The 22,718-nt window shown below is 41.0% G+C and overlaps 2 protein-coding genes across 2 annotated transcripts in view; both read left to right on the top strand.

The window, feature by feature from the left end:
• Window positions 1–68: 68 nt before the first annotated feature.
• Window positions 69–13,525, top strand: gpr107 (G protein-coupled receptor 107). The gene is made up of 18 exons (XM_042059016.1): window positions 69–203; window positions 764–886; window positions 1,012–1,062; window positions 1,218–1,303; window positions 1,765–1,880; window positions 2,088–2,119; window positions 2,222–2,281; window positions 2,412–2,519; window positions 2,794–2,927; window positions 3,661–3,736; window positions 4,040–4,113; window positions 5,028–5,145; window positions 5,388–5,518; window positions 6,102–6,145; window positions 8,189–8,238; window positions 8,591–8,674; window positions 9,760–9,884; window positions 12,021–13,525. The coding sequence occupies exons 1-18, from the start codon at window positions 105–107 to the stop codon at window positions 12,109–12,111; spliced, it is 1,602 nt and encodes a 533-aa protein (XP_041914950.1). The 5' UTR covers window positions 69–104; the 3' UTR covers window positions 12,112–13,525.
• Window positions 13,526–14,840: 1,315 nt separating this feature from the next.
• Window positions 14,841–22,718, top strand: part of ncs1a (neuronal calcium sensor 1a) — a 21,980-nt gene continuing 14,102 nt past the window's right edge. The window contains exons 1-3 of the mRNA XM_042059033.1: window positions 14,841–14,915; window positions 19,811–19,855; window positions 20,377–21,955. Of these exons, the coding sequence (XP_041914967.1) occupies window positions 21,892–21,955 (64 nt within the window). The 5' untranslated portion in view covers window positions 14,841–14,915; window positions 19,811–19,855; window positions 20,377–21,891. The remainder of the gene's footprint in view (window positions 14,916–19,810; window positions 19,856–20,376; window positions 21,956–22,718) is intronic.

Here is a 22,718-nt window from a genome sequence, read left to right as displayed (position 1 = left end):
AAATACTGTACCTTGTATGTCTATGGTCCCGTCTTTGCTGACGTTGTTTATGTTTTGCTTGGACGTAATTTCTACCGGAAGCAGAGAGAAATGTCCCTTTAAAGATGGCGTCTGACAAAAGATATGTATACGCGGGGGCTGTGGGTTTTTTGTCATATTTTATTATTGGATGCCACGCCAGACTACACCATCTTGTACTAAAGGTACATATGTCTGAGACCACTCCAAATCTATTCTGGGTCATGACTTATGCCTTAATGGGTAACAGCTAACGTTACTGATAAGTGTTAGCAAGCTAGCTAGCTGTTTGCTGTTGATGGATGCTATGCACTTTCACTAGACTGAATGCATGCCTTCTAGGTTAACTATTTGCCATATTTACAAGTAGGTTACTATTCATGCACATACAGATGTTGACAAGGTGCTTGCTGTGAATTTCATGTCATGTTCTGTCAAAGAAATGAAGAGTCTCGTAAGTTAGCATTGTCAGTGTGGAGCTTGACCATATGAGGACAAAAACAGTTAGAATTTATATTGTATACATTTACATGTAACGTGAAATGTTTTTGTAAACTGTAGTTCCAGGTAATTTCATTCTACCAGTCTGTATGCAGACGACATGTAACCAACCATAGATCAACAGTTATTGTCATATGAATCATAGCTGATATTAACTGAAATAGTCGAGATCCGAAGCGTTACAATGTCTGCACTGTCCTGGCGAATTCACAATTAATGTCAGTCTCTGCTCAATTGATTTTAGGATGACATCCGGCAGAAAGTACACCTGAACACCTTTGGGTTTTACAAAAATGGTTACATGACTGTGAGCCTGAATAGCCTCATGATAAATGAGGTGTCAATCGAAGAAGTTGATAGCAGCACGGTAACGTTAAGACGCATAGGCTACTTTACCTTTTTACTTACCATATTATATTATTATATTAAACTCACGTTAATGGTGATTTAACTGTCATAAACTCATTTGTGTGTACTGTTTTCACATCTCAGATTGGATTCATTTTGGACAAAACTAACAGCAATGGGTTTGCTTCATATTTGGTAAGCATTCATTCAGCACAGGTTTATTATGCCGTGTTGAAGAGCAATAGGTCAGTCATAACTAATGTGATGAATTAGTAAGCTGTTGTGTCATGTTTTTAAGTGCTGAGTGAGCTCTGTGTGAGGACTCATGTGCTGTGCTCTGTGTGTGTCAGGATGATGACTCTGGGTTTTGTGTCCTGAAGAAGACACCCAGTAGTGATGCTGTGGTGTTGCTTCTGTTGGATTTCAACGGGCCTGAGTAAGTTTTCACCAAAAAGAAAAAAATAATATTAATAAGACTAATAATAATACATACATAATAGACTTAATCAGATTTCAAATTATCATTTAGAATTCTAAAACAAGCAAGTGATGTCCGGTGACAACCCCTATGGATAAGGGGTAATATTAGCTTAGAGTTACTAGTGAAATGGAGGAGAAAGGGTGGGAGGTGGGAGACTTTGCAACACCGGAGCGTGTGACGTAGCGGGTAAGGAGGGTTTAAATCTTAAAAACATAATTTATATTATTGTGTAGGCAATCTATAATTATCAGACGTAGAGGTTTTGTGTTGGCTGGACAACTACCATATCTATGGATGCTAACTTAAACTAAGTTTTTGATGACCAGTGCTGGGACTGATTCCTTGCTCCCCTCCAGTGTGGTTTGGAGATACTAGAGCCAAGCTGTTACAGATTGTGTCTGTTTGTATGATTTCAGAGTAACCATAAAGACCTCAGCAGAGGAAGGTCTCTTTCCCCAAATCATACCTATCCTGGCAAGAAGTGCAGACGCAGGACCAGATGGGAAGCAGGAGAAAGATGTGGCCAAAACAGGTACACATGCACATTTATATACCAAAAGAAATCCTGCATGCAAAGGTTTCAAACTTACACTTCACTAAAAACTGATGAAGTGCTAAAATGCCTCAATAGAATGTTTTAATTGAGATCAATTCATTGATTTATTGTATAATCTAATTCATCATGAATCCAAACTGGTTACTTACTGATATTCTTTTTTTTTTGTCTCTGGGCAAACAGATGAGTCTAAAGTCACAAAGGAGCCTCCTGTGGTAAGGCTGTTGTAGTGGAACAATCTGCTTTAATTTTTCATAACCTCTTTTAACTACTTTAACAGCATTGACTTGTCTGAATACCATCTGTGTCTCTTTCAGGTTACTATCAAAGAGCCCACATATCCTTTGGTGAAGAGGGGGGATAGTTACTCATTCAGAGTATGTATCCTGTAAATTGACCTATGCTATTCCTTTGTCAACACCGTAGTCTACACTGGTTATCTCGAAAAGTGTTTGTATTTTCTGATGTTGATTTTCCCTTATTTTCTTTCATGTTTCATTCTGACAGTTTTATTTCAATGTCACCACTGATGACCAGCAAGGCTTGTACAACTTCTACTTCTACAACTGCTACAGCAGGAACGCTCAGACTAACCTGCTGAAGTTCAGCCTTGATGTAAGTGCTTGCTTCTTGCTCCAAGTAGTACTTTTTAACATTGGTATAATGTGCGTTCAGTACATTATTTTCCAAAATGAAGCATGGGAAAATAAATCATCGAGTCTGTTTTCGTAATGGCACCATGAATGGCTACATTACATTGTAAAACATTTTGACTTTAAGGTTTACAACTTCAGAGAGTGAGTGAGTATGTGAGTGAGAGAAAGAGAGATTGAGTTGCATCTCTTGGCAACAGTGAAACATGTTAAAGGAATGGGCTGTGTCTTTGTAGATCAATATTGAGGAGAAGAACCCTAACAGCTTCCTGTCGGCGGGCGAGATCCCTCTGCCTAAGCTCTACATCTTCATGTCCATGCTCTTTTTCATCATTGGGACACTCTGGGTCCACGTGCTGCACACCAGGAGGTAAGCTCTGTGGCATCTAGATAGATAGATAGATAAATAGATAGATAGATAGATAGATAGATAGATACTTTATTGATCCCCAGGAGAAATTCAAGGTCTCAGTAGCATACAGACAACACACACACATTCACTAACAGCAGAAAAAGTAATTAAAAGTATATAATATGAAAACACAACTAAGCAATAAGGACAGTAGAAGATAAAGAATATACTAAAATACAAATTATACTAACTAACACTTAATCTAAATCAATTCTAAAAACAGTATCCACATAGTGGTGATTAATCAATCAAGAGGCGCTTGCAATGACTGAGGCAGGGACTGAGCCTGTGGCATCTCACAGGACATTCTGCCTAATGGGAATGCAATTCCCTTGGGAGCGCTTCTAATCCAAAGGAATGTTAGTGTATTACCTGATAGGAACCACTAGAGGTCACCCTCATCATGCAAATCAATGTCAATTCATGATCAGATGTAAGCAACGGATAATATGGAAATATTAATGGATTCCAAAGGTTAGTCAGAAAATGCACATTTAGACTGCCAGAGCATGTCATTTTATTCTTCCTTCTAATCTCCCTCCTGATGTTTTCCACTGAAACATAACACACGGTTTGCCACTTAGGCACTTAAGCATTTTAATTAGACGTTGCACTATTCTTTTTTTTACAGGGACGTTTTATCTCTCTCTCTCTGTGTGTGCTGACTGACATTTATTTATTTATTTCACAGTGCGGATGTTTACAAAATCCACTGGCTTATGGCAGCTCTTCCTTTCACCAAATCACTCTCTTTGGTGTTCCATGCGGTGAGTGACCCCTCACAGTAAACTGCGTAAGGCGGGGATATACATTGGCCAGCAGCAAGCGTAACGCAACGGTTTGCCTTAACTGACAATTGAATACGCTCGCAAGTTCAACGCTCAGCTTGTTCAACGCTAGCGTTACGCCAGCGTTGCCACCGTTCCGCTGCCGAACCATAGAGAACAACAGGAAACCTGCCGCTTGCCGCTGGCTAATGTGATCCCCGCTTAATGCATGCTTTACACCTTTAGCAAGGGGTCGATGTTGTATACATACTAATTAGTAGCTTGTGTTTGGATCTCCCTCAGATTGACTACTACTACATCTCCAACCAGGGCTTCCCCATTGAGGGATGGGCTGTTGTCTATTACATCACACATCTGTAAGTTCTCTAAGGAAACATTTGGTGACTTAAAGATGACATAGAATGGAAAAACGTATAAGTATAAGTATATATACTCTTTTGATCCCGTGAGGGAAATTTGGTCTCTGCATTTATCCCAATCCGTGAATTAGTGAAACACACTCAGCACACAGTGAACACATAGTGAGGTGAAGCACACATTAATCCCGGCACAGTCAGCTGCCTGCTACAACAGCGGCGCTCGGGGAGCAGTGAGGGGTTAGGTGCCTTGCTCAAGGGCACTTCAGCCGTGTCTACTGGTCGGGGTTCGAACCGGCAACCCTCCGGTTACAAGTCCGAAGCGCTAACCAGTAGGCTACGGCTGCCCCAACCTTGGCTTTGTTGAGTATAGAGTTTGGTTCATGGGCACAAAGCTACCTTGAACAATGAAACATGCTTGTTTCCTCCTTCATATGCAAATCTCAGACTTTTAAATGATCACTAAAAAAATGGGCAAATCTGAACAAAGACAGATTGTGGCACAAATACAGTCCTATGTGACTCAAACCATTCCTCTGATCACTCACCCCCTCCACAAGTTACATTCCTCTGAGTTGGAGATTCAGGTAGAGGTCGCTGGAGCCTATTGGAGGTGCTAGATATCTGCTAGAATGGACCATTGTATTCCCCAGCCTAATCATAGGCTTGTAAATGGGCTTGTAAATTAGCACCTGAGCATGTTTTTGGCAAACAAAAGTTGCATCCCTTCTATGTTCACATCAGAGAACAAGGTCAAATACTCTGTTCCATTCTATGTCATCTTTTAAAAGGTGTTTAAAATGGTGTCACATCTGAGTACTTACGTCTATATGTTGCACTGGTTAGTGTTGTCTCAAGGCCACTGATTCGGTCAGTCAAGCTGAGTGTGCAGTAACTGTGTTCTGTCTTTCCAGGTTAAAGGGTGCTCTCTTGTTCATCACAATAGCCTTGATAGGGACTGGTTGGGCATTTGTGAAGCACATTCTCTCCGACAAAGATAAGAAGATCTTCATGATAGTTATCCCTCTTCAGGTAAAGTAGTCCTAAACAGGTAAAGTAGTCCTAAACTGTTAGTATTTACCCTCCTACTACTGGTACAGTTTGTCTTCTCGTTATGGGAATTACAGTTACTGTCATTGTGATAACAATGAGCATGCAGAATTGCAGACTGGACTGAAACAGCTGTAGTAAGCCATGTATCATCATCAGACATTTACAAAAGATGTACTGTAAGTCATGTACCTTGATTTCAACTGCTATTCCCCTATCCTCAGGTGTTGGCCAATGTAGCCTACATTATCATCGAGTCAACAGAGGAGGGCAGCAGTGAGTATGGTTTGTGGATGGAGATCCTCTTCCTGGTGGACCTGCTGTGCTGTGGGGCCATCCTGTTCCCTGTAGTCTGGTACGCTCATGCTACACTGCCCCCCCCCTCCCCCCAATTTATATCACTACAGCTTAATCTATGGCTCCCTATAATAATAATAAGATACCTTTAGCCTCGTGAGACCATCCTGATCTCGCAAGCTCCATTTTTCCACTTGCAGATCAGTCTGGTTTCTTGCGATAGAGAAAATTTGGAGCCAATCGCCAAACAAACGGCCAATCAGCGTTGGTTTTGAGGCGGGTTTAGGTTAAGGGTAGCCTAGCTTGTAGTTGTATTTTCGTTAACGCTCTGTTAGTACATCATACGCTTCGTCGATCTGATTGGTTGATTTGGCCCGTCTATCACCAACATAGGTGGTGATAGACAGATGATTTAGCCAATCAGTTAACCAGTATTTTCGCCCCTTCCCAAAAGTTCTCCAACGGAAAGTTCCCAGTTAGATATGCCGAGCAAATGCAAAGCAATCCATCTGGTGGAGTCAGGTTAAGATGCCTTATGGATGAATACAGATCTGGGATAAATATTAAGTGATCAACATGTTTGTGTTTGGTTGGAAGTGAACTGACTCTTGTATGTATTGTTATGTACTGTTGTTCTGCAGGTCAATCAGACATCTTCAGGAGGCATCAGCTACAGATGGAAAAGGTATGATGCTGCCATCACTCTGTGATGCACTTGCAAAACTATGCTCTGCTGCTTAACAATAGCAGTATCTGTCCCTGCAGTGTTACTTTAAAATAGCAGTCAGTTCTAGTCCTTTGCACAGTTAAAGGCAAAATACCCTTCAATGAAAAAAAAACTTAAAGCTTAATCTCTGTATGGAAAAGTGGCTGACTATTTTTACCTTATGTCAGAAATTGAAATTGAATGTGTACCTTGGAAGGTGTATATGACTCGTGTTAATGAGTGTTGGTGATGTGTATGTGATGCGTGTTCTGGAGTGTTCATGTTAGTGATGTTATGTGATGCGTGTTCTGGAGTGTTGATATTGGTAATGTGTATGTGATGCGTGTTCTGGAGTGTTCATGTTGGTGATGTGTATGTGATGCGTGTTCTAGAATGTTCATGTTAGTGATGTGTATGTGATATACCCTTAGTTTCCAGGATTAACTCTCTTCTCAGGGGGTAAATTGAAGAATACTGGAAGCATAGATAATAGATTAAGTCATTTAATTGACGGTAATATGGATGGAACACTTTGCACATAGAAAGAGTTACATTTACTATGACACGTTCTCTTTGGGCTGGTTTCCTGTACGTCATAGGTTGGCAACAGTGCCAAAGCTGGCCCCGCCCCATCAATATTATTTGGCCCGCCAGATTATTGTGGTAGTCCGATTTTTAAAAAAAAATCATTTGTATTTCATAATATCGATTTACAAATAGCCTATTCACCAATCAGACTGCGGGTGTTTAAACAGATATGAGAAGAAAGTGAAACCAGAACACACTCTGTGCATAGCCCTCTGCCAGAGCTTCAATTTTGCACTTTCGTGCCACTGTCTGGAGAGGATAGGCCACCTTGATGGTGCTGCTTTGTCTCACGGTGCTGTCTGATATTATATTCCTTGCGAACAGCGACAACTTAGCAGATCAGACACACGGGCTTTGCATTTGTGAAACCAGGTAAGATGAACGCAAAGTTTTCTTTCCATTCCTCTTCAAAGGCTCTACTTTCACTGTCAATCTTCCTCTTTGGACTTTTTGACAGACATTTTCCCCCAGCTAACTGCTAGCTAATTTCACTCTGCACGCTAATATTTCTTGTAGGCAAACAAGTTACTTGCCGACCCCTGTCATAGATTAAACCTAGTCCTAGACTGAAAGAGAACAATGAAAATCTCCAAAATCTTAATCTAGGACAATGTTTAATCCACGTGTGGGAAACCACCTCATAATATAGACCCTTTCTTCAGTGCTCAATGTGAACAGTGTGGTTTTGGAGAACGTTGGGCTTAGTTCAGCAACGGGGCTGGTGGCGTAACGGCCAGAAATCAGGCCTCTTGGCTACCCCTGTGACGCCAACAGCTCCAATTGGCTCGTGGTCAGTGATGATGAATGCCATGCTCTTCAGCAGCTGTATTTCCCTCTTTAGCAAAGTAAGACTGAGGACTTGGTCGTCGACATTAGAGGAGACAGTTCTAGCGTGCTGTCTTTACTTGTATCTCTAGCATGAATTTTGACAGTGAACTTTGACATTGAATTCCCACCAGTGTCATCCAGAGTCTAGATGAATGCTGCTATAAAATAGACAGGGCTGCCTGCTGCATTCTGCCAACAGCTGTATTACAGCAAAAAGCTTTGATCTCTTTTTTTGGAATAACTTTGTAAGCCTGCTTTCATGGTTGAAAGTTCTTCCATACTCAGTGTCAACAAACTGTTTTTGTTTGGCTGCCTACTTGCATGTTACAAAAAAAAAAAGAAAAAGTCTCACAGAGAGGAAGAAAAACACTCTGAAGGTCGTAGCAATGGGTATGAGCTAGCTATGACTCAGCACTGGCTAACATTGGGCTTCTACATTAGTAGATGAACCAGCAGGGGCATTAGCTGCTGCCAATTATGATTCCAAACACAGCTCAAAATGATGCTGATGCTCAACAGACAGTGGCACTTCCCCCAACAGGCAGACCCGACGAAGACTTATTATAAACAAGGGTTTAAAGGCTTGTGTTGTTGTTGTCTTTCTAGCTGCTATCAATCTTGCCCAGCTGAAGCTGTTTAGACACTACTATGTGATGGTATGTATGCAGACACACTTACTGCACACACAACACACACATTTGCGCACGCACACACACACACACATTTTATCACCTGGATAGTATGCTGAATGCATCCTTCCCATTGCTTGTCTGAAACGTTATAATAATAATGTACTGAATTGTCATTTGGATTGCAAAATGTGGTATTCAACAGATAAGTACATTCATGTTTTCAGTATATTGGTGTTGCTTAGTCATATAAGCTGTTACTTTTGGTGGTGAAACACGGTTTAAATGTCTTCTCCCAGACTCCTGAATCAATTTAGTGCATGTGGTTACACAGCTGGTATGAAATTGTCTGACTCTTACTTCTCTCTTTCTGTCTTAGATTGTGTGCTACATTTATTTCACGCGCATAATTGCCATTCTCATCAAAATCATAGTGCCCTTCCAGTGGAAATGGCTGTACCAGGTAAGGCCTGTCTCAGTGTGGGTGGCTGGAGATATTTCATTGTACAGTTACATGTACAAGGATATGAGTCTGAGACAAAAAAAACTTCAATGAAAAAAAAACTTAAAGCTTAATCTCTGTATGGAAAAGTGGCTGACTATTTTTACCTTATGTCAAATGTCAGAAATTGAAATTAAAATTGAAATTGAATGTGTACCTTGGAAGGTGTATATGACGCGTGTTAATGAGTGTTGGTTATGTGTATGTGATGCGTGTTCTGGAGTGTTCATGTTAGTGATGTTATGTGATGCGTGTTCATGTTGGTGATGTGTATGTGATGCGTGTTCTGGAGTGTTCATGTTAGTGATGTTATGTGATGCGTGTTCTAGAATGTTCATGTTAGTGATGTGTATGTGATGCGTGTTCTGGAGTGTTCATGTTAGTGATGTTATGTGATGCGTGTTCTGGAGTGTTGATGTTGGTAATGTGTATGTGATGTGTGTTCATGTTGGTGGTGTGTATGTGATGCGTGTTCTGGAGTGTTCATGTTAGTGATGTTATGTGATGCGTGTTCTAGAATGTTCATGTTAGTGATGTGTATGTGTATGTGATGCGTGTTCTGGAGTGTTGATGTTGGTGATGTGTATGTGATGCATGTTCTGGAATGTTCATGTTGGTGATGTGTATGTGATGCGTGTTGAGTGTTGATGTTAGTGATGTGTATGTGATGCGTGTTCTGGAGTGTTGATGTTGCGATGTGTAAGTGATGCGTGTTCTGGAGTGTTCATGTTAGTGATGTGTATGTGATGCGTGTTCTGGAGTGTTGATGTTGCGATGTGTATGTGACGCGTGTTCTGGAGTGTTGATGTTGCGATGTGTATGTGATGCGTGTTCTGGAGTGTTGATGTTGCGATGTGTATGTGACACGTGTTCTGGAGTGTTGATGTTGGCGATGTGTATATGACGCGTGTTCTGGAGTGTTGATGTTGCGATGTGTATGTGACACGTGTTCTGTAGTGTTGATGTTGGCGATGTGTATATGACGCGTGTTCTGGAGTGTTGATGTTGCGATGTGTAAGTGACGCATGTTCCGTGCTGTTCTGCAGCTGCTGGATGAGTTGGCCACGCTGACCTTCTTCTTCCTGACGGGGCACAAGTTCCGGCCCGCCTCCTACAACCCCTACCTGCTCCTGTCTGTGGAGGATGAAGAGGACCTGGAGATGGATGATGTGTAAGAGACTTTGGAGATACACACACACACACACACACACACACACACGCACACTCACACACATGAATACATGCAGTTATATACTTACTTTCCCTATGACAAAGACGTGTTTTATTAGTTGAACCGGAACTTGATGGTTGTCTGAAGTGGAAGCCTTTTGAGACGCTTAGTCATTTCGAGGAACCCTTCAATGTAAATGGAAAAGCTTTGGTGTAGCAAAGAACAAACAGTCTTGTAGAATTGGAGTACAACATGGGTTCAACTAACCTTCATCCACTCCAATTCATAAATAACTTGTTTAGTATATACGCATGTCTTGTTCCAAGACTTGTTTTAAATAAAACAACAATTCTCTAGTTGATAATGCAGGAATACTCTGCCCTCGTTATGAGTTGTGGTCAGTCACACTACCTGTCCTGCTTTAGAGTGGTGCCCAAGGGCTCTGGGAGTCTGGACAGAGAGTCCACAAGCCGCCCAAACTGTGGGCTGCACCTGCTCTCGGTTCCTGTCATCTCTCAGCCATAGTTCCACTTATCTGCCTCCCCTTACCATGATCACCACACTCACACACACACACACACACACAAACACACAAACGCCTTGCTTTTCAAGTTCTGTTTTTAGCCTGGTCACCAGATCCCTGAGATGCTTCATCAACGTCACCTATTCTGCGAAAGTTTTGTCCCCATTCCCTCGCCTCCTCGCTCATTCATTTTTTAATTTTTTTTTTTTTTTTGTCTTTTTCTTTTTTTTCAGCGGTCACACTTCTGTACATCACTCTCTTCCATAAACCACCAGAGCCGTGTGCTCTGCCTTGACCTGTCTCTTCTCCCCACCTCCCCCACCCCTCTTCTCCCCCATCCCCCCCCTGCATCATCTACCCTGAGGCGTTGCGCCTCTTTTCCGCCTGCTGTCCCAACTCTTCCAGAAATAGCCCAGTGGCACTATGTGTCCTCGTTCCACTCCGCACTCTCTCTCTCTCTCTCTCTCTCTCTTTCATTTCCTCTCTCTCCTTCCCTCCTTCCCTATACTCGGCCCTATTTTCTTTCCTGCTTTCCCGCTTCCCCCCCCCCCCCCTTGACTCTCCATCCATCATCCTGAATGGAAACCTACTTTCCTCCCCACTTTTGGGTGTACACTTGAGTGCAACTTGGCAGGGGAGGAAGAAGCTTTTTAAAAATGAAGAGGGACAAAGTAAAAATATATAAGATGAGGAGAGCCATTTTCAGCATGGTTAGTCCAAAGAGGGTCAACCAAACAAATGATTGGTCAATTGTTTCTTTGAACAGAGGGTTATTCTTTTCTGGTGTCAAATGGCAAAAAAAAAAACAGGAGAGTTGAAACAGGAGAGTTTATTTTTGAAAAGATCTTGATAAAGGAATCTGACGCATATCTGATGCCAGAGGGTTTTGCCCATTTTCTGGATGCCAGGAGAGTTGGATTCAGATATGCCCACAGGTCATTATAGGGCCATTAGTGGTTGGGCAGCATGGGGGAGGTTCTTGATTCTGGGGACATGAACCAGGTAAATGCACACAGGGGAGTTGGCCATCCAGGGGATGGGCTAAGCAGTGTGTTCTAAGGCAGTGGGTACTAAAGGTGCTGATGGTGCTCCACCCATGGATGGAGACCTTGGACACCAGCACTTGTGGAGGGGCCTGGCAGGAGACTCAGAGACTCGGCTGTAGGGTAGCAGGAGACCTGGACGCGTTCCTTGCACATTCAGCTTGTGCACTGTTTTACAGGAGTGGAACTGAAATAGCTCTTTGAGCTGACAAATGGTCATCCGTGCCAGCATGTCAGCATTAGATTAGAGATTTAGAATTGGCTAAGGCTTTACTTAAGTCTATGTTTATGTGTTTGCTTACCCTGGGCAAGGAGGGGATCTCTCAGATCTAGATGATATAAGAACTTTTCTATTAGCATTTTACTATTTTTGTTAACATTTTATTAGCATTTAGACCAACATGATTTTTACCAGAAATAACCACTTAGACACTTATTTGAAGATTGCCTTGTTTGCCTTAAAAGTAGTAATAGTAGTTTAAGTTGTCATTAGCCTTGCTGGTTATAAGAGTCCCTTAATGATGACCAAAAGAATATAAAGACATTTTTGGTTTCTTTTAAACTGCACAGGATAACTACATCGACCGCTTTGGGAGAAGGAGTCAAGAAGGTGAAGAAGATCTCCAACGGGCCGTCAGAAGAAACTGAGAGTGTGGCATGATGGGAGCTCTCAGCTAACGTCTCTGGAGCCTTTCGCTTAAGAGGTCCAGAAACATCCTGAAGCTGCATCGGACACTCCTAGATCAGGGCTCTCTCACCCCCCCCCCCCCCCCCCCCCCCCCCCTCTCCCAAGATGTCTCAGTGGACTCCTCTAGTTCCCTTGTCTTAAAACAGACCCGTCTAATTCCAACGCTTTCTGTACAGTTTATCTTGTAAAGGGTGTGTACACCTTGGAGATCTGGGGACTCAGCTCCTGGATATACACTAATCTTCCATTGCAGTGGTCACTGTAGTTACAACAGATACGCTTTGGTGCTGCTCTTTGTCATGTACAACTGATGTTTTGTTGTTTTTATTTTTTTGCCACCATTTATATTTTGGCTAATTGATCTCAGATCTGATTATGGCTGTACATGCCCAGTGAGCTGTACCATATATAGTGTAATTAAGTGGATTTTTTTTTTTTTAATTATTATTATTTTTTTACTTTTAATCTGTGCTCTCATAAGAGAGAGTAAGCAAGTAAATGACTTGAGTGTCTTCAGTGAGCTGTTTGGATTCAGGTGGGGTATTGGCACACTTGGGGTGACTCAGACTGTGCTGATTTATAATAGGTCCTTAAGGTGAATTCAAAAGACAGGGTGAATTCTTATAGGAAATGTTTTGCTACATAGATTGGCCTGGTAGGTCAATCCATGTTTAAGTGGAACATCTCGCTCTTCATGTGGAAGATTCTAATGTTTCCTTAAGGTTACAAGCTTGTGAATATTATTACACTGCTGTTTTTGATGAGAATATTGAGCATATTGTTTTTGGTCGTTCCTGTATTCTAATGGGTTACGGTTTGAATTCCTTGAGATCACATTTACAGATAATCTACATGAGCCTCTGATCATTTGTAACATACCTTTAATTTTTAAAAATATTTCAATGCAAAAGAAAGCATTTCAACTGCTTGAAATAATGCTGCCTAATTTGAAGATATTTGAGTGGAGTTGTTATTTATTCAGTATTAGCTACTGCAGTTGTTAAATTGTTTTTATTTTGTTTTGTTTTTGAATAAGAGAACACTGAATGTATGGCATGGTAATATGGCCAAAGCATTACTCCTCGTTAGAGGACAGCTGATGTTTTCTGCCGTGATTGAGGTGTTGGACATTTTGCACTGGTTTATAGTATTGTAAAATAAGCTAAAATATAAGATATAACAGTTCAAAATAAAACTTCACAAAGGAAATGAACTCTGTTTAGGTCAACACACTGATGCAGTTTTTTTTTGTGTTTTCTTTTTGAAAAATTGTATATACCTATTGTTTTTTTTCTCTCATGTGAAAACCATGTGAAATGTTAAAGATTGGTCATTTTGGGAACTGTAATGAACATGTCTTTCATGCATAAAGTTGTTTTGAACTCTCCTTAATGCAGATTGGCTTCATTCATGTTTAGGGGTAAACAGGACAGTGTCTCCATTCAGGTGGTCCACTCTATTAATAGCTGTAACGGAGAAACAATCAAAGTCAAAGTCAAAGTCAAAGTCAAAGTCAAAGTCAGCTTTATTGTCAATTTCTTCACATGTTCCAGACATACAAAGAGATCGAAATTACGTTTCTCACTATCCCACGGTGAAGACAAGACATATTTTACCAATTTAAGTCCACAGACAAACATAACATTCAAGTAAACAAAAAAAAAAAAAAAAAAAATCCTCACCTTACCTTGCCTCTTTTCCTCTTTAGGAGAGCTGAAACTGACCATCGCCAGCTTTTACATTTTCATTGTACTTGTACTCTGCACAATGACAATAAAGTTGAATCTAATCTAATCTAATTTACTAAGGTTAATTAGGATGCAAGGCCTTTCTGTACATTGACAGAGTCAAATAATCAATAGAAGTCATTTTTCCATCATGTTTTCTCTGCCAGGAAAGGCTATTACTATGCAACTCATATAAAATATTGGTATCCCCTGGGAGGTTTGTCAAAAATGGTAATTTCCTCCATACTCAGGGTTGAAGGGTGAGCCCTGCCCTTTTTGTACTGCAGCCATGCATCTGAAAGCTAGGTTAGTTGCAGTGATTTGACCTGGCATTAACTTCTGTTAAACAAAAGTTTCTTGGTGGAAGTTCTTGCGGCATTTCAAATCGTGGACACGTTGGCAATCGCAAGTTGGCAGGAATTTGACGCTGAAATAAAAAAAAAGAATTTGACACTGAAATAAAAAAAAAGTGTGCTGCTTATCTTGACATGAGTTGTTCATCACTTTTGTTATGGCAGTTCAAAGGCGATATGAATTTCAAGAAATCGACGCTACCAATTTCGGGCCATATTTTGACATTATGGCACGGAGTGAACGGAAGGTTGAAACAAAACAAAAATGGAGCAATGTGGAATGACTAGAATAATTAGTTGTTGGTGTTTGAAATAGATTGCTGGTTAGCACATTTTCAAATTTGCCTGTAATGTAGAGGGGGAAATAAGCAAAGTAGCCTAAATTAGACATGTGCTACTGATGGTGGCGGGGAGTATGGATGGAGAGAAGAAATTAAGAAAGCTAATCATGAACTTTACTTATCCCTGCGTCAAGGTCCGCATGAAGTAGACATGCTTGGGCGGCAGCGTACTCTGTGCGTAATGTGTGTAGGCCCATAATGCCCTGCACTGATGGAGCGTAGCGCGGGTATATCGTCAGGAGCGGGACGCAGGTGACACGATCTTAGCTGTCGCATCCGACAGGACAACGATTTAAGAAGAAGAGTTGAGAGCGGCTCGGACAGTTCCATGCACATCCTCGTCAGTCCGGATTGATGTAAGTAAAGTTTGTTAGCGAAAAGTTCATTCGTTTTTGTTTTAAAACAATGTATCCAGTGTAGCTTGAAGCGCAGTCAGAGTAGCCTATTTCACGTAGGCTTAAACCCACTTTATTATATTTCCGATTTTCCGTAGATCACCAAGTCGTATTTTGTAGCCTGAGGTTTGTCCTCTGTAAGCAGGGGAGTAGTGGTAAAATAAGAGGTGGGTAAACAATTCTATAATCACGGTAAGGTTGACTGCGCCATGCGGTATTGTATTTTTAAAACGGCATTCAGAACATGTTTGATTATGGTGGAGGTTATTGTCCAATGTTTATAACAATACCAGTGGTATTAAATGGTTCCTATAGATGAATGTTCATATTCCTATTGATCATAGGGATCAATAAAGTATATCTATCTATCTATCTATCTATCGGGACTAAGTTCGGAATGGCACCCAGGCTAATCTATCTATCTATCTATCTATTCTGAATGTGGATAATATAGTATGATTTTTGAATGTAAAAAGTTCCAATTGGTAAATCAACTCTTTTGAAAGGTGGATAAACTCCATCCCTGTAAGCGCTTGCTTCAGAGAGGGCAGGACACCATGCACTTTAAATGACAGCCTATGCTATCTGCTGTCATCTGTGACTGTGAACGTGCTGGATGGTGGCTGCCATGTGTAGTCTATTACTGATTTAGGTATATTTCATCTGAAAGAGAACAATAAGTAGGCTATGGTAGGTAAATAAAATAGGCACTGTGAACATGCATCTTTAATTTTAGATATTTTCCACTCTGGGTGGTTAGAACGGACATAGGTCTCGGTTTAGGCAGTCAACTCATGTGTAGTCATTTACAACAAATATGCATGCATTCATTATTCAGAAACCTTTTTTTAACTATTTAACTTTCCTTTTCAGCCAGCTGGCTGCTAATCCAAAACAGAGCCCCTAATGATAACTCAATTCAAAACCCGTTTGCTTTCCTGTCAGTGGAGAAGGAACAAGTGCCTTGTTGATTGGTTTAAGTGGGCCATTCTGTGTGAAGAAATAGGCTAATTCTCACAACAACCCAAATTCCAAAAAAGTTGGGACGCTTTTGTGAAATGTGAATTAAAAAAGAATGCTATGATTTACAAGCCATGTATTTAATTGAGAATAGTTCAAAGACAACATAACAACTGTTGGAGGAGAGAAATTTCACTATTTCATGGAAATAAGCACACGTCAGCAACACGTCTCAAAAGGGGCTGATAAAGACAACAGAAGGAGGGACATTTCACAAATAATTAAGTGAACTGGAACCATCAACGGGATAAAAAAAGAGCATCACAGAGAGACTGAGTCCCTCAGAAGTAGGCTAAAGATGTGGAGGCATTCATCAATCTGTGTAAACCTTTGGATATACAATATAATAATATTTCTTATCATGAAATTGTGAAGGATTTGAGGCTTTCATCATCAACAGTACATAATATCATTTAAATATTTAGAGAATCTAGAGAAATATTTAAAACAAGGGACAGGGCTGAAAAGAAATATTAGATGAATGTCGTCTTAGGTGGCACTGCATTAAAACCAGATGTTTTTCTGTAAAGAACACCATTGTATGGGCTCAGGAAAACTTCTGATAACCATTGTCTATGAACACAATTTAATAGATAGATAGATAGATAGATAGATAGATAGATAGATAGATAAATAGATAGATCTTTATCATTGCATGCGATACAACAAAATCCTTTTGGAGCCACCCTCTCCACATAGCAGCATAGAGTAAGATAAAGATATATATCTCATATATATATATATATATATATATATATACTCACATACACCAGCACATAGAGTAAGATAAAGATATATATATATATATATATATATATATATATATATATATATACTCACATACACCAGCACATAGAGTAAGATAAAGATATATATCTCATATAGCACATAGAGTAAGATAAAGATATATATCTCACATATATATATATATATATAGATATAGATATAGATATATATCTTTATCTGGTGTATGTGAGTACCGGTATATATATATATATATATATATATATATATATATATATATATATATATATATATATATATATGAGATATATATATGAGATATATACTCACATACACCAGATAAAGATATATATCTCATATATATATATATATATACTCACATACACCAGCACATAGAGTAAGATAAAGATATATATCTCATATATATATATCTCACACATACACATTCATTCCATGTTCTCAATAAGCAGCTAAAAAACAGAAACAGTAAACACAGCAGTTATTGCACAGAGTCCGATTGCACTCTGCTCCAATGCTCCATTCAGGAGTGCTAGTGTAAACTCCCCATGCAAAGAAGACATTTTATGGACATGATACAAAAATTCTACCATCTTATCTGAGCCTGAGCTTTTTGGAAATCATACACTCCAATGTGCTAAAGAGGAGAGAGACTATTCAACTATCCCAACGTGTCCAACTTGTTATATGCTCAGTTCAAAACCCAGCATCCATGACGGTGTGGAGGGGCATTAGTGCCTATGGCATGGGCATGGTGCAGGTAGGAATAAATTCTGAATGATGTGCACAGAGTTTGAGCAACATATACTGTCATCCAGACAATGTCTTTTCAGGAAAGACCTTGTATATATGAGGAAAACAATACCAACAATATTTCTTCATAGAGGAAGAGTTGAGGTGCTAAAATGTCCTGAATGGAATAAAAAACTTGATTAAGAAGACCCCAGACTGTTGATCAGCTGAAATCCTGTACGGGCAGGAATGGGACCACATTTCATTCTCAAAACTCTAGCAACTGGTCCCCTCAGTTCCTAAACAGACCCTTTTGAGACATGTTGCTGATATTAAATTCAAAATGAACATATTTTGTTTTTTCAAAAAACAATAAAATTTCTCTCCTTCAACAGTTCAACTATTCTCTGTTAAATATAGGATTTACATGATTTGCAAATCCTAACATTCTTTTTTATTCACATTTTACAAAGCGTCCCAACTTTTTCGGAATGTGGGTTTACTCCAGACATGAAGCCTTTGGATACAGAACTTGAAATGATATTCAACTGTCGGCACTGATATGCTAATAAAATGCAACAAATGTGTTATAGCAACAAAACTTGAAAATAACAACACAACAACAACACATATAGCGCTTTCCTCAACAACCAAAGGACTTCACAGGGAAGGGGGGACTTCATTAACCACCACCAATGTGTAGCACCCGGGTGATGCACGGCAGCCATTATGCGCCAGAACGCTCACCACACACCAGCTTGAGGTGGAGAGTGAGGGAGTGAATGAGCCAATCACACTGGGGGATGATTAGGGGGCTAGACTGAATGAGCCAGGTTGGGAATTTAGCCAGGACACCGGGGAACCCCCTACTCTTTGTGATAAGTGCCATGGGATCTTTAATGACCACAGTGAGTCAGGACCTCGGTTTAACATCTCATCTGAAGGAATATCTTCCTCTTGCTTTATCTCTGTTTATCCTCACATAGCCCCAACTCTCTTGCACTCCTTCACCCTAATACTTGCAGACAGTCTGCACTTGGACCTGGACAAAATTGGACTTAAATATGTCATTATTGAACAGATTTGTAAATAAAGCATTCATCTTATCATTAGAAGGGACCACCCATAACTTAATCCATTGTTTTGATGTTGATTTCTATTTAAGGTACTAGATAATCATCTCCTTTCCTATTTTGAGACTGGACTAGCTGCCTTAATGGATTAGCCCAAATTACTCCACTTTCTGTTACCCGGTTAATGTGCAATCCCCCTAATGTGCTAATTGCACCATGCCAGTGACTGGCGGTGCACTGAGGAGTGTGGCGGTGATTTACGGTCACAGGGGGTTTGTTCCTCGGTGGCGTCTGGAACCAGATTAGATAACAGTTGCCTTCAGGTGACCCACGCTTGATGTCAAACACAGGATCATCCCATTGGCCAACTGTCAGAGATATATCAGGCCCTCAGACAGAAGTGGGCACGGACAAGAAACATGTCAAGTGCCACTGTATGTTCCCTGGACCTGTTATCATGGTCTCGTCCATGAAGCGCGAGCGCATAGGTGTGGTCATGATCTCTGCTTAGCACAGAGAATGGACATCAGAATGTCACTAAAGATCATTTGACGCATGTAATGCTTACTGAGCGAGCCGTTGTGTTAGCAGCACTGGAAAGCAAGGGCAGGATTGAATGATGATCTGTGATAACCTTGGAAAAGGGTGATCCATTTTCATCTCATTCATTTACCTCTAAATCATAAGTCCCCGTATGACCCGGATAGAACATTTTTTCCCCCATTGATCCCCTGCCAACACATTCTCTGGGTTGCCCTCCTCCTCCTCCTGTTAGGGTGTAGACTACTGAAGCCGGTCCAATGACAAAGACGGATTGCAGTCCTACTTCACTAGACTGTGGAGGAGAAGCAGAGCAAATGTTCAACTTTATGTAAATGCATAGCACTTCAAAGTGTAAATGATTGGAAGAGATTAATAGTCGTGTTTCATATTTTCCTATTTAGAGGATATATCTGGTTTATAAACTGTATGCGTCTTTTTGTAGACGGAATTTCAACCTCATAAACCCTATCTCCAAATCTAAACTCTGAAGAGAAAATATTGATATTCTGGAAATACTACAATAACAGCTTGATTATCCAGGAAGAGGCTGACATTTGTCTTGGGTGAGATGATATAGTCACAGATGTTTTGGATTCAGAGTATCAGTCCTACAGAGAGAATAAAAGAAGTTGAATCTTCATGGTGTCATACAGGGAGATGTTGTGATTTTGTGTTTATTCTGCTCTCAATTTATTCATTTATTTAGGTTTGTATGTTTGTTTGCAGTTCATTGGTACTCTGTTTTGGAATAACTTTGGAATGAGATCAAAGGTAAGGCCCATGGCTTTTTTGACAGTGTGAGTTTTATGTGTGCGTGTGTGCGTGTGTGTGTGTGTGTGTGTGTGTGTGTGTGTGTGTGTGTGTGTGTGTGTGTGTGTGTCTGTGTGTGTGGCTATTTGTTTGTCGCAGGTGTATTATTCATGCAGAGCTGATGGCGCTCCTTGGCTTTCTGTGCTAAAGCTTATTGGGGTGTGATAAGCAGGTCAATGCTGCACTCTTTCTCCTTTGCTCTCAACATTAGTGCTCTCACACGTCGAGGAATACTAACAGACGAGACAACAGATCTGCATGCATCTAAGCCTGAAAGAGATATTTGATTGTGAGATTCGATTGTGAGGGAAAACTTTAATCTTAAAAAATATTTTTTAAAAGCTAGTTTGCAGGTTACAGATGACACACTGTTAAAGCTGCTAGATGAAGGTTTCAGGTAAATGCTTTTTGTGAGTGTGTGTGAGAGTTTGGAAGCTTTGATCCCAGGCCAGTTATCTTCTCTCCCCTCTGTTTCATTTCAGCTCCCCCTCTATCTGTTTCGGAGAGCTGATAAGGCTATCTTTTGTGAAGGGCGCTGTGAATTACCTGTGGAAAAAGTCATCTGCACAGTTGCACAGTCACTGCTATCATTTTAAACTGTTGGACCTTGCTGCATTTGCCTACTTTGTTCACTTTGGGCCAAAAGGAAAAGAATTACATTTGAATACATACTCAATGCTGAAAAAAACATACCAAGACTCTCTAGCACAGCCCTAGAGTTTTGTCTGAGAACAGTCTGGTTTTTTTTTGTCGGTCTGAGAAATAGATAAGTACTTTTTTCATCTTGGCAGTCCATCGAGGGAGTGTTCACTGAGTACTACTTTGCATTCAAAGGCTTTCCTGCAGAGTCAGACTGCCTGACTGCCTGACATTTGTTCATACATCTGTTTTGATGTATTTTTCAGTGGTTTCTGCATATTTATCCAGTGGAAGATGATACACTTTTGAGAATCTCCCAAGGACTTTGTGAACCTCAGAGGTTAAGCTTTTGCTGCTTTGAAACATGTTAGTATTTAAGCATTTAAGCCATTTGTCAAACCACAGCCAAGGATAGAATAATATCTACAGAGAATCTGTCTGAAAGAAAAAGGGAACCAGAGAGAGAAAGAGAGAGAGAGAGAGAGAGAGAGAGAGAGAGAGAGAGAGAGAGAGAGGGAGGAAGCATAATAGGAGTGGCTTCTGTTGCCAAGAACAACGGTATCAACACATTGCATGGTCACAACACAGACCCACCCACACAGGCACGCTCTCCCACACACACTCTCAGTGGCGCGACGGGGCAGGCAGCTCGCAATCTCACTCTGCCAGCCAGGGACACAATCACCCGATTCCCCATCGCCAGCGGGCAGATCCAGACAGATGGGAGTGTGTCCCTCCGGCACGGGCACCACCAGTAGCAGCAGCAGCCCCCTTCCTCCTCCTCCTCCTCCTCCTCCTCCTCAAGAGTGTGTGTGAGAGAGAGCGCTCCCCTCCAGGCCAGAGCACTGATCCCACAGCGCTGCCTTCCGCAGCGGGGTTGAGGACCCAGAGCCGTGCAGGAAAGGAAGGGACAGGAGCTCGGACGCAGCTGAACGGATTACAGCTCATCCTGCACTCCGCCGTCTCTCTCTCTCTCCCTCTCTCCACAGCTCAGCACGCGGCGCCCGGGGACAAAAAGAGAGGAGGTTCAGCGCATCAGTGCCACAGCAATCACATTTCTCCTCCGCCACTCTTTTTGTTCAGTCTAATTTGTGGCTATTTGCTGTTCTTTTTTTTTTTTTCTTTGTTGTTCTTTTTTCTTTTTTTTTCCCCTCTTTTTCTCCCTCCTCTCTTTTGACGCTAGTGTCTGGAAGAGGAGCAGGACTTGGCAGGACTGTCTGTGCCTGCCTGCTTTTTAAAAAATAAATAAATGGCCCCAGAGGTGGGTACACGAGAAGTGCTTTAGGCAGAGAGAGAGAGAGAGACAGAGAGAGAAAGAGAGACAGACAGAGAGAGAAGTGTGCAGACTGCCAAAAGTCATGGGGAAGTCCAACAGCAAACTGAAGCCTGAGGTGGTGGAGGAGCTGACCAGGAAAACCTATTGTGAGTACCACTTGGCCTTTATTGTTTTGTGTTCTCCTCGCAGCTCTTCGGTCTCTCTCTCTCTCTCCCTCTCTCTCTCTCTGTCCCTCCCTCCCTCTTTATCTCTCTCTCTTTCTCTCTTTCTCTCTTTGTCTCTCAGTCTTTCTTATGCAATATAAAGAGGCGCCTAAACACCTCCGTCCTTCCGTGGAGAAAATCGATCTTATTTGATTGGATTGAGTTACTGAGGATGCTATTAAGATAATTGCCACTGTTTATCCCTGAAGGCTCAAGTTTAAACGTGTTCTCGCATCTAGGTACTAATGGTCCTCAATGAGCTCTCCAACTTCTTAATTTGATCATTAGTGATAACAATATGTGCCGGTGATTCAGCTGACTTGGAGGTACCACCAGAACTTAGACTTGGATCTTAATAGAGATGTTAGCTCTTTGAGATCAACATAAATGTAATTCCTGTGTGGGGATATGTAAATTGTGAGAAATGCCAGTTGGTTTACATTGCCCTGAGGCTTGGTGAAAGCGATCATGTTTTTTTAATAGGCTGATTCAAATTGACTTCAACAGCTCCGATGACAGCAGGCATAGCCAGTCAATAACTGCCAGGTCATTTGAAATCAGCAGTTGGTTCAAATTGAGTTGAGCGCACTCCTGTGAAATCTGTACATCATTTACAGATTTTTCATCTGGGAAAAGTAATTTCTGTAAATGTTTTCCTAAATGAGAGGGCTTATCCTTTTTGTGAAATAATTTAAACATAGTAAGT

Source organism: Alosa sapidissima, chromosome 13, assembly GCF_018492685.1.
Source record: "Alosa sapidissima isolate fAloSap1 chromosome 13, fAloSap1.pri, whole genome shotgun sequence".
Lineage (NCBI taxonomy): Eukaryota > Metazoa > Chordata > Actinopteri > Clupeiformes > Clupeidae > Alosa > Alosa sapidissima.
This window is presented reverse-complemented; position numbering and strand designations above follow the sequence as displayed.

What these genes read in the sequence shown, in the direction of transcription:
- gpr107 (XM_042059016.1), top strand. Translation starts at nt 105, where the DNA reads ATGGCGTCTGACAAAAGATATGTATACGCGGGGGCTGTGGGTTTTTTG. An exon ending in GGGATAGTTACTCATTCAGA is followed by an intron (nt 2,282 to 2,411) that starts GTATGTATCCTG and finishes TCATTCTGACAG; the next exon opens with TTTTATTTCAATGTCACCAC. An exon ending in ATCAGCTACAGATGGAAAAG is followed by an intron (nt 6,146 to 8,188) that starts GTATGATGCTGC and finishes TTGTCTTTCTAG; the next exon opens with CTGCTATCAATCTTGCCCAG.